General features: G+C 41.6%; 1 protein-coding gene across 2 annotated transcripts; it reads right to left on the bottom strand.

Annotated features, from left to right (window-relative positions):
- Positions 1–5,720: 5,720 nt before the first annotated feature.
- Positions 5,721–11,016, bottom strand: C3H11orf97 (chromosome 3 C11orf97 homolog). Of its 2 annotated transcripts, none has more exons than XM_063394506.1 (4): positions 10,563–11,016; positions 9,946–10,050; positions 8,205–8,330; positions 5,721–6,494 (listed from the first exon to the last, which is right to left on the bottom strand). In XM_063394506.1, exons 1-4 carry the CDS (start codon positions 10,999–11,001, stop codon positions 6,487–6,489), a joined length of 678 nt encoding a protein of 225 aa, XP_063250576.1. In that variant the 5' UTR covers positions 11,002–11,016; the 3' UTR covers positions 5,721–6,486. The 2 variants fall into 2 exon arrangements, with proteins under 2 accessions (XP_063250576.1, XP_063250577.1); XM_063394507.1 differs by having other exon boundaries at positions 10,686–11,016.
- Positions 11,017–12,007: the final 991 nt, after the last annotated feature.

The raw sequence follows: 12,007 nt of genomic DNA, 5'->3' as shown, positions 1-12,007 counted from the left end.
TGAAACCATAACTGAAAAATACCTTCTCCCCACCCCTCTCTTCCTGGGCTAAATGTCGCTCACATTTTCTCTGCTTCCTCTGCAACAGCAGCACGGGAAGAGGGGGTTCATCACATGCTGTCTCTGCTGCTCCTTCCTCCTCAGGGGAAGGACTCCTCACATCCTTCCCCTGCTCCAGTGGGGCCCTCCCACAGTCCTTTGAACTTCTCTAACGTGAGTCCTTCTCAGGGCCTGCAGTTTTCATGAACTGCTCCAGCGTGGGTCCTTTCCACAGGGTGCAGTCTTTCAGGAACAGGCTGCTCCAGTGTGGGTCCCCAGTGGGGTCACAAGTCCTACCAACAAGCCTGCCCCAGCATAGGCTTCTTTTCTCCAGGGGGCCACAGATCCTGCCAGGAGCCTGCTCAGCAGCGGAGCCTCCTATGTGCATCCACCTGCTCTGGTGCGAGGTCCTCCATGGGCTCCAGGGTAACATGCTGCCTCACCACGGGCCATTCTGCTCCCGCCCCTGCAGCACCTCCACCCCTTTCTCCTGCATTGCCCTTGGTGTCTGCTCTCACATATTTTCATTCCTCTCTTCTCTGCATGCAATTGCTTCTGTGCAGTAACTTTTTTCCTTCTTGCATACATTATCCCAAAGGTGCTATTGCTGTCACCGATGGGGTCAGCCATGGCCAGTGGTGGGTCTGTCTTGGGGCTGCCTGGTATTGGCTCCACTAGACATGGGGGGAAGTTTCTAGCACCTTCTCCGAGAAGCCACCTCTGTCACCCCATCACTACCAGAACCTTGCCACACAAACCCCATACATGAGCACATGCAGGAGCATGGGGCAGAGGGCGGGGAGAGGAGAGCCCTGCCATACACATCACGAAGGCTGCCACAGTCTCAGGTCTCCCCTGCCCTGTTGCCCGTGAGAAAGCAGGACTGCCCTGCTGCTTCCCGTGTGCATTCTCACTTATTTCTTCCAGTCCACACCCGAAACTGCCAGAGGTTTCAAACTCTGGCAAAAGGGTTTTCCCACACCACCTGAGCTATTATTTACATGCAGTATCCTGTGGCCTCCCTTGGAAGAGGCAGAGGATTTTTTAAAAAAACAGATGTAATTTAGAGAGTGAGGTTGGCAACAATTTTGAGTAAGTCACTAATTTAGGGGGAAAAAAGTGACAGCTGCCACAGTAGCTTTGAATTCCTATCAAATTCAATCAGTTTTAAGCACCTCTAGGAAGTGCAACAATTTGGAAAACTAAAGGAAAATAATTTTTAAAAGAGGATTCTTTTTGCTCCTTAACAGCTTTCTTAGACTCATACATGTTTACTTTAAAATCTCACAGTTTTTTAAAAACTACAAAACCTCATCATTACCAGAAAATTACATTTTCCAGCTCTGCTTCACAGAATTGCTGTGAAAAAGTACATCACACAGGCTCAAAACTTTTTTCCTAAGTAATTTGCTTTAGTTAACTGAGAGCTTGTTGACTCACACAGTTCAAACAGTGTTTGTACAGAACTGAACAAGTTTCCAGCTCTGACATTGCACACGCTCATATCCAACAGCTGTAGATCCAAGATCCTCTCATATATATCTTCTGAAGGCAGCAGAGTTACACCAGGCATAAATTCTCACTGACTGTTTGGATTTCAGCACAGATTTTACATACCACATACCTCAAGGCACTGCAACCTGACTCCATATTAGTAAGAAAGGCAATTCAGGCGTGTTTACTCAAAAAAATTCAGCACAGTTGTGTGTGTGAAGGTGGTGTTATGTTAGAAGCTAAGTCATGTACATCCATAAACCTATTGTACATATTCATTCCATACTGTGTACATAGTACTGCCATGGTCCATGCTGCAAGCACTCAAAAAATATAAGAAATGCCAGCAGCTGTGGTTGGAGTTGGTGTCTGGAGCTGCCTGCTTCAACATACAGAGTTGATTGGAAAGGATCTCCAGGGCACACTAGTCCACCCTAGTGGAAGAGGTGAATCATTGCCGGCACTAATGGGAATTTGGGAAAGTTATTTTCCTATAGTCGAAAACTGAAAAAAATCCAAAAAAACCACAAACCACCCAAACAAACAAGCCCAGATATCCAATCCTAAGGAAGAGCAGACTCCTGTGAAGCCTTAAGCTGTACATAGATCCAGAGCCCACCCAATACAATGAACACTACATAAAATGAACATAATCCCTAGTCTGCATTAATCAAGGATTCAAAATGGTCCAAACCCACAACTGTTAGTTATTTTGTTTATTCAGACATTTTTCCAATAATATGGGAAATCTGGGACTTGTGAAAAAGAGTGGGAGAGCTCAATTGACTTCTGTGGAATTCTGATTCACTCGATAAATTTGATCATATCAACTGCAATGACAGTACTTATTTTCCTTCAGGAGCTTTCAGCACTGATGCGTGACTTCAGAGGAGCCTTTATCTACTCATGTTTTTCTTTCCATTACTTGCAGATTTGCTGCTAAGCATTCCAAATTCAAAGCCTGACCAGTTAGACTGATGATGAAAGGTCTGATCCCGCCTATGGTAAGTCAACAAAAATGTTGGCATTAACTGAGCATTTATGAAATGTTTCAGGACAATGTAACATGGAAATCTTTATAAGCCAAATAGTGAAAAATTTGAAAGACCAAACAACGCCCCCCAAAAAAATTCCCTTGTGAGGATTCAGAGCAAGAGTTGCCTAGTTACTTTTGATTTTTTGCAGTCTCACAGTGAAACTTCAGTGTGAATTTCATCTGCACTTCAGTGGCATCCATATTAAGACTAGTGCTACACTGAGACAAATCTGTTGCATTATTTAGCATGAAATCAAGACATGGCTTTCTGTATTCCTCAACACAACATTAGCAAAAGCTCTACAATGCATCTTAAAAAGAGCTCTTACTGAAATCCACAGTAAGTTGTGGTTGCATATACAACATAGCTATCCAGAACTATAATAATATTTGGTTTATTATGGCAAATAAGAATTTAATAATTTCAAGATGAGAGGACAGTAGCGTAAATCTCTATGAGTAATACTGTCACCTTAAATTAATTTTCCTTTTACACCTGCCACTGTGGAAACTAAGCATATGTTTATTTACATGTTGTATGTAGTCCACTAGTTCAAAAATCTTTATAGAATTTATATCTAGAGCAAAATGAAATGTATATTTGAGATATATTTTAGAATTTTACAAATTACAGATGTGACTGTTTTGTTGCTGCCATCTTCAAACCCTCTCAATATGGGAAAGAGCAGAAATACCTTTTAATTGGATATTCATCATAGTCACTACTGAAGGTAATGACAGTTGTGCCTTCATCTACAAGTCTAGCAGACTCCTAGAAATCTTGATGTAGTAAATTTAGCAGCCAGATGTGATGTGTTGCTGTAGAGTGAGGGATACAGGGAGTGACCTCACTGTCAGGACCAAGGTTGAAAGTCAGGTGTCCTCAGATCTGTGTGTAGGTCAGATGTTTCTCTTCCCTTTTAAATGTCTCATTTCTTGTGTAGAGAAGTAAATACCAGCCTGGCAGTATCCCATGTCAAATTCAGTTTGCCTCATTACAAATAATAATACACAGGAGATCCATGGCAAGATCACATCAGCTACTTTGTGCTGGCAGGGTGTTGTCAAGCAGTTTTGTTCGCTCTGACTTGGGAAAAACTCCACGGACACCACTGAGAAGTACAACATGATGAAGGTTGAGTAGTGTTGCCAGATGCCTGAAGGCCTCCCACAGGGAACACATCTGGTTTTGTCTGCTTTGGAGATAAACCAGTCCAGGAGATAGCCCCATTGGACCGAGGACCACCCACGATTCTCGGCACTACATATGCAGCTTGGGAGTGCTTTAACTGCTCCGTGAAAGTCACAGCAAGTTTTCATGTTGCTGATAGTCAGGAATTTAAAATAATACGCTGTGTGTTAGTAATGAAGCTGTTGCAAAATAAAAAATATTTTGCTTCTTTGAAGGTTGAATATTTGCCATCACTAACAGCAGGAAATATTTTCGCCTGGAACTTCCCAACTGGCCTCCTCTGCTACTCTGACTCACTCTGTTTTGTCCCACTATAGAAATATTTAAGCCTAGAAAAGTCTTTGAAGCTATTTGTCAACTGTTTTACAAAGACAGTTGAAAAGATGCTGTAAGACATGCTTGTGTTTTCAGCCACAGCTATCAACGCAGACATTCTGTCAGCTGGGGAAACCTTGTGGAGTTTCTCATCATAAGAAAATATGATCAGCTTCAAAGCGTGGGAGGATGCTGTATGGTACTAAAATGACACTAAGAATGATGTTGAAGTCTTTTCTTCATAAATAGTGCCTATGGTCTTAATGCAAGTTTTGCCAAGTAAAAACCTAAATTCTCTATGAAAAGGCGTGATAAAAGTTTTGTTCTGGATAAATGATACACTTCGTATTTCATCATGAAGTTTAAATGCCTGTAATTTGATTACCTAGTGTTTCATATGCAGGATTATGATCTTTCTTCTTGGAAGTTTAAAATTCAGAAATATGATGAGAGATAGAAGAACCAGTTGAAAGTTGATGCCTGAACAGTTTCTGGACAAACAAATTCATGTTTCTGCATATGCAGCAAAGGCAATGCTAAAATATTTGCTACAGTTTCACTTGTGATTGTGAGCAATGTTGGATTAAAATCATGTGAAGTTGATATTTCCAGGTCAAGGCACAGGCATGAACAAATGTGCTATGCACACTGCGTATGAAGGATCCTGTCCAGAACACTCTTCAGACTTCCCCTGAAGCACACAGCTTTGTTGTTCAGCAGTGTAGACCAGAGTGGAAATCAGAGCAGAATTTTTTCCTGGCAGTCCCACACAATCCTCAGACATCTGACACATGTGTGGGTACTAGCAAGCCAGAATTTGGCTCCATGGATATTTGTAAGCAGTTATCAATAATTTCCATCTTCCTTGAGTTTTCTGAGCACTGGACTTCACCTTAAGCAGCCACAATGGCAAGAGGCAGTGATGTGCAACCAACACTGATGCTCCCATTTTACCCAGTGAGCATCTCTGAGGATGGAGAGCAAGGATTTGTGGTAAAACTTCTCTTTGGACATCTTTGAACATCTGGGATTGGGGTCATATCTCAGTCCAGGAGACAAAACTAGCCCTAGTTTGGAGTAAATATCCTAAACTACATATAATCAAGTTATGGGGCTCACAATACCAACTGCTTTAAAACCTCGACCCCCTCCTGTTGTGCTTCGTTACTTAATAATGTAGATGTAACCTTGGAAAAATGTGTTTAACCACTAGTACTAATACAGGCAATGATGTAATGATATAAGCGATGATAAAAATTGTGTTTCAAAAAGTAGTGATGAGTTTGGCAATGAAATAATAAATAATAAATTAAAAAAGTAAAGGAGAGCTGAAGAGTTAGTAAAAAGTCACTATGATAATACAAAGCAAACTAATATTCAGTTGGTGTTACCTCACTGTAATAATGGTTTAAGAGTGAGAGTGGCAAGTTATTTCAGGTTCCATGCTGTCTCTGTGGTTGTTTGATACTATGAGTGGTTGTTTGATACTATGACAGCTCTGATATGGAGAGAGGTCTATTTATGTTAAACTTTCATCAAATCAGGCTAGATACCAAATCACAAACGCTTGCCTTCTGAAATGCTCAGTTTAATGGATGAACTCAGCCTAAAGCATTAATAGGCATTTGTCACTGTAGGAAAAAAAAAAAAAAAAAAAAAAAAAAAAAAAAAAAAAAAAAAAAAAAAAAAAAGATGAGAGATCCAAATATTTCAGAAGGTGAAGAGCATAGAAAAGCTTTATTGTCTAATTCTTCCTACTTTTTATAAGGTGTTCCGATACAGACTTAACATGATTGGTGAATAGGAACGACACCTCTCTAATCCCATTGGTTAAACTAGAGAAACAGCTAAAACTTTTTTTTTTTTTTTTTTTTTTTTTTGAGAACTAGAAGGCAAAACACCACCTGGAGAAAGATTGTTTTGAGAAAGGATAGTTGTTTGCCGAGATTGTTTTGAGAAGAAGCTTTCTTGAGAAATTTTCCCTTGGGGAAAAAAGTTAGCAGCTGCTAGCAGGCTAAATTCTCTCAAACCCAGAAATATCAGGCCCACAGGTATTTTTTCAATGACATTAAAATAATCTACTGGAACTTAGAATCACTTTGCAAAAGAGAAAACTGTGAAAATATTGACTTCCACAGTGGCATGTTTTTCAGCAAGAACATTTTGTAATCTTTGGATTGTGACGTTTTCATCACTGGTGGAAATATGGATCATATTTGGCTACTTACAACATCAGATTAAAAAATAGCATGAGGATATGAATAAAACAACAAAAAGGACTAGCTCTATATTCAAATAGAACTTTATTCAAAATTGTATAAATAAACATCAACATTACCAAAGGTAGCTAGTTATGCTGATGTTTGATTTGACACATCAAAGCAGGCTCAGGTCTTCACAGCACTGACATTCAGCAATCTATAAAAAAGACAACATCTCTAAGGATGGATGAAACACCACATAGTGAGCTCTCCAAACCACTGGTCACTTAGGGAAAGGCAGTAAAAGGAAGAAGCAAAGTGCCTTTACTTAAGTAAAGTCAGCAATATATTTTTTTTCTTTTTCTCTCTTCTATTTATATCTCCTGCATATTTTCCCTTCATTTATTACAGTTTCTATCTCTGTGTTCCTGAACTATATTCTCCTCTTTTCTGTTTCCTTCAGGAATCTCTAACCTTCTGTGACTCCTCTTTCATTCCCCTTATCAGTGCTTCTTCCTTTTCCTTCACTGCTTTCTCTCCCTCTGGCACTAAACACAGCAGGCTCATCTTCTCTCATCTCCCTTTTGTCCATTTCTATAGCCTGTACCCACTCCATCTCCCCCCTAGTCTCTCCTTTCTTCCCCAGATCTTTACAAAGAAAAGAGTGCATGAATGGGGATGGTTTGGTGAACATAGGAGCTGAAGCCAGATTGCATCCAGTTCTTCTTCCATTATGTATCTTTTCTGCCACCTTTCTCTCATGATGCCTGCCTGCCCACTGCAAAACAGGCAGCATAGCTAGTGAGGAGAGCACCACTTGTCTCTAGCAGCAGTCCCTGAGAATGAAGGTACATCCAAATTGCCAAAGGAAAATCAACATATTTGCAGCACCTACAGCAATCTGAATAAACTGCTTTGTTTTAAGTCTCTTCTTTCTTCACGGTTCTGAACAGGAAATGGTGAAGATCAAGATCTTTGAAAACTCTGCTTGCCTTCAGTAGAAGCCTGAGGTACATGAGCTTAAAAATAATGCCAACATCTCAAAACTTCAAGTCATTCTGTAGGTGTTAGGTCTGCTCTATAACTAAAGTGTTCCTACAAGTAAGTAACTCTAAAGTAAAGGCAGCGTGGCAGAAGGCTGTACTGGTTAAACACTTCCAATACCAGTAACAGCTTAATCCATGCTGCACTTGTAACTAAGATGCTACTATCTCCTGATCTCACAAGATCAAGATAGCAAGAAAGGAGTGCTAGTCATGCAGCTTCCTGTATTTTTAAACCACTACCCCCCAAGAATGTGGGAAGGAGTTTCATGTAATGGCAAAATATGCTGAGTTCATATATTCAGCAAGGTCACGGCACTAAAAATATTCCATTTAAAAAGCAAACAAACTCTGTTTCCTTAGAGTTTAAAGAGAGTTAGGTTAGGAGAGAATGTGGACACACACTAAGCTAAAATCTATAAAGAACATGTCTGCTCCACAAAAGCCACACTCTACAGACTGTAAAGAGAAACACATTTCCCAGGGCACCAGCTGACCATTGCAGGCAAATACGAAAATGCCGGAAAGAATAGCTAGATCAAGCTCTTTTCAGGTGGTGTGCTGGAGGAGTGCTTTCCAAACGATTGAATTTCTTAAGGCTGGATGCTAAGAACAGTAAAGTTCATAATGAACATGAAAACAACATTCACCATCTATCAATAGAAACCAAGTGATTATTCCACAAAATAGACATGGAACCTTTACAAAAGATTTCAGAATATGAAATAAGGTGACTCAACACAGCAATCCTGAACAGATTTCTTCTGCAAAGATTTCAGTGTTGCCTACTTACTAAAGGAAGAGGTGCATTAGCTCTGCAGAAAGATGCCCTGCAACTTAAAAATGAGGTGTTACAGTGAAAATTTCTTATTATTGACACTTACTTTTCATTCTTGTGTGTCTTGAGTAGAATTCAGGCTGTAAAAGTAAATCGTTGCTGTTCTGTGACACTGGTTTCAGGTTTCTAATGGAGAAATTGTTCTTCACATTCCAAACTCCTTCCAGAGCCACTGTTAACAATTTGGCAAAATAATAGCTTTATAACTGATTACCTCAGCTTGTTCTAGAATTAATATAAAACTACACAATAATATTCTTTCATAGTTAATGAAAAGAGATTGACATCTTTAGAGGGCAATTCAGATTGTCAAAGGTACAACAACGCTTTCTACTGTTTATAGAAGCTCTTAGGACTACTCAGGCACCTAACTGAAGCAGGATACAGCTTGTCCATAATAAATAAGAAACAGCAGTAATACCACTGATATAGTCAGCATCCTTTTTTGGTCATACTGGAATACCAAGTACCCTCACAAAAATATAGAAAACAACAACACCCACCCCCCAAAAAAACCCAAATCAAACCAACTAACCAAAAAAACAAAAAATCAAAGCCATTACCATCAAAAAAAAATTAAAAGTGAATTTATTTTGTGGAAAGGTTACAATTTACTTGCCATCTGATTTATTTTAAACAATAAACTGTGTAAATCTGTAACCATCCAACCTGACAACTGCTGTCTATCAGAGCCCAGGCCACTTTGTAAAGATCTCTAATTGTCCAAATGGCTGAAAAAGGAATTCAGCACTTGCTGAATAATCTGTACACCAGCATCTATATTTATTGTATTTATAATTTATCATTGTTATGCTATTCCTATAACATTATGCTGTACATACAATTTCTGTACTGAGCTTGCTATAGATCTATATTATACAGTCCTGCAACAAATATTTGTGTAGGTTTCTCTATTATCTTTAGTACTTTAAGCCTTTGTAACACACATTTCTTTGGGACACTCCTCAAAAGTCATGAGAACATATAAGGTAGCATCCATTTATTCAACCAGACTGAAATACTCCAGACAATTTTGATCCATTGGCAGAGGGATGCAGAAAAAACAGTTGTGTTCAGCTGTTAGCAACATTAGGCACACACAAGCAGATTGAGCAGACCAGTGATAACATCTGCAACTCACCTCTGTGTTCAGGACTCGTTTTCAGTCAACAGGAAAAGAACAGGCACTTTTAGAGCACGACACATGCAATGACAGGTGTTTAGGACATGTCAAAAGAATGTCCAAAGTACCTTTTTTCCTCTTCTTACTACACACAGAGGCTACCTAAGTCAGTCATTTGCAGGTGTGTGCTGTAATTCCCTACAGAGCCTAATCACAGCAATAAGAATTACAGGCTCAAATGGTCTTTACATCTGCTGGACACCAACAGCATCACCTAATTTAGGTACATTTTTGTCTGTGAATCCAACTGTTTTAAATTCATTTTGAGTGAGTTTAGGAATGGATCTCAATCCTACATAAGAAAAACCGTATTCTAATAACTACAGCATTTCTTTCAAAGAAAAAGGTAACAAAATCTCCCTACTGCTTGGCAATGGTTTCTGGTTTATTAAACTGATATATCATACGGAATTATCTGTGTTCTCTCTGGTCTCATAATTTCTGACCAAATAAAAGAGAAAAGAGTAATAAAGACCAAATGCAATTCTGCTGTTTCTAAATGTTCTGCACATAATTACATAAATGTTCTGTAATTTTGCCATATTTTCTCAAAACAATCACTTCTCCTGACAAACATTTGCTGTTTGCTGATAAAGGAGATTACCTGCAGCTGGATGTTTAACATTGCATTCTTCTTCCTGAAAATGAAAGTGCTCCTCCAGTATTTCTTTAACTCTCCTAGGAGGCTCAACACACACACATTTCTGCCCTGTTAGTAAAATATATTACAAAACAACCAGTTATTATAAATCCCCTGAATGCTGATGAACTTTGCTGAATGCAATTGCCAAGTTAGGCTACTCTGCATCCGCCTTCAATACAGAGAACCAAATCATTTACAAATATACGATAGTGTTCACCCAGGCCCTACTCCCCAATGCTGAGCAATAACCAAATCATTTACAAAGATATGATAGTGTTCACCCAGGCCCCACTCCTACACCCAGGCCACCCACTCCTACTCCCTCCTCAACGCTGAGCAATTCCTCAGGGCAGGAGGATGGCACAGGACAGGACCCTGGTGGGTACAGGCAGACGGGGTGTGCTGGGAGACAAAGGCACCCCAGGGCCCCTCGGGGAGACGGCCACTGTGCCTCCCCATGACAGACATCCCAAGGCAGGGCCGGAGACGGAGAGACATGCAAGAAGATGTCCTCGCTGCAGGAAGTCTCCAAAGAGCTGAAGAGGGATGCGGACACCCCAAGGCACCCGGGCCAGCACCTGCCGCGCGGCTGGGGGACATCAGCGAGGAGCCGCGGGGATCGGCCGGGCTCCCGGGGGCACACCGCGGGGTGGGCCGGGCTGGGGCAGGGGTGGCCGGGGGCCGGGGCCGGCCGTGCTCACGGGGCTGCTCGCCGCGGGCGTCGCTGGCCGGCTCCCCGGCGGCCGCCGCCGCGGGCACCCGCCGGCCCGCCGCCCTCATGGCCGCCGCGCGCGGGCGTTGTGCCGGGCTGCTGCCCCGCGGTTGCCAGGCTGCCCGGCGGGCGGGGCCGCCCCGGCGGGGCCGCGCCTCGGCGGCGGCCGGCTCCAGGGGCACGGTGCAGCCAGCGGCCAGCCCAGGGACAGCAGGGGCACGGGATGAGGGACAGGTCTGGGTGTCATTGAGAGCTGCTGCTCCTTTGTGCCACTCAGCGTGGCCACGGTAGCGGGGCACGCACATCACAAACTCCGTACCACTATGGGCTGTCACCACGGGCCTGCCCGACGGAAGGATGCCATGTCATCCTCGCCCGAGGCACTGCCGGACTGAGGGGAAGAACGACAGCGTCCAGTCTAACTGATGTATATTTACTGCTACTCAAAAGTATTAGTTTGGTCATAAAAAGAGGCATCTTCAGACAATAGTTATTGGACTGAAGTGGCCTTGTAATTCACGCCTCCATTATCCCTTGATACATTTCAAGGTATATTCATCTTCCACAGATGTCCTGAAACCAAAGTTTCAAAAACAAGCATTAAAATCATGTTACACCATTCATAGTTCAGAAGCTGTGCTTCCATTTTCCAACAGAAAGTGCCGAACATTACACACTGCTTCTAAAAGGGGGGTGACCAAGACACCCTTCACAACAGCTTGATCAGAGCACCAAATGTGGGCCAGCAAACCCCAACCCTGCTGCTACTGCTACAATTGTGCGGTGTATGTGTTAGCAGAGGGAGCTTGAGATGACTCTGTAAGGCATCTGCACAGGACAGTGAAGTGGTTACTACAGCTCTCACAGTGACAGTACCTCAGCACTTACATTCAATTTTCATTTAACAGAGAAGTGACTTTCTCCACTTCTAAATTACAGCTAGTAAAGTTGAAGCTGAAAATCATACTGCATGCCCTTATCGTGGGAAATTTTAGTGTATTAACTCAAAAGTGCAAGAAAAATACTAAACTACCTGCAACTAAATCAGACACATCAGTATGCTGGCTGTTTATCCTCACATGGTTGTGGCTCATTTTTTCCAACTAATGCCACATTCTTGACATTAAGTCTTTGTGCAACTTAATTGCAAGGGAAAAGTAAACAGGATCTTGATAGAAAGTCACTTCCTTGAAAAGCACCGGGAAAAAAATAAACTAAAACTACTTTCTTATCCTATGAATACTGTGTTTGATTTATGAACAGTTAATTGCATTGATAAATGGGCTTTCAATTCAAAATATGACAAAATAC

The sequence above is a fragment of the Prinia subflava genome, chromosome 3, assembly GCF_021018805.1.
Source record: "Prinia subflava isolate CZ2003 ecotype Zambia chromosome 3, Cam_Psub_1.2, whole genome shotgun sequence".
Lineage (NCBI taxonomy): Eukaryota > Metazoa > Chordata > Aves > Passeriformes > Cisticolidae > Prinia > Prinia subflava.
The sequence above is the reverse complement of the archived record's forward strand: the minus strand, read 5'-3'. Positions and strand labels throughout refer to the sequence as shown.

Coding starts and splice junctions, on each gene's coding strand:
- C3H11orf97 (XM_063394506.1), bottom strand. CDS start 11,001: ATGTGCGTGCCCCGCTACCGTGGCCACGCTGAGTGGCACAAAGGAGCA. Junction 10,051..10,562: donor GTCCCCCAGCCGCGCGGCAG/GTGCTGGCCCGG, acceptor TTTTACTAACAG/GGCAGAAATGTGTGTGTGTT. Junction 8,331..9,945: donor TGTTAAACATCCAGCTGCAG/GTAATCTCCTTT, acceptor AATTGTTAACAG/TGGCTCTGGAAGGAGTTTGG.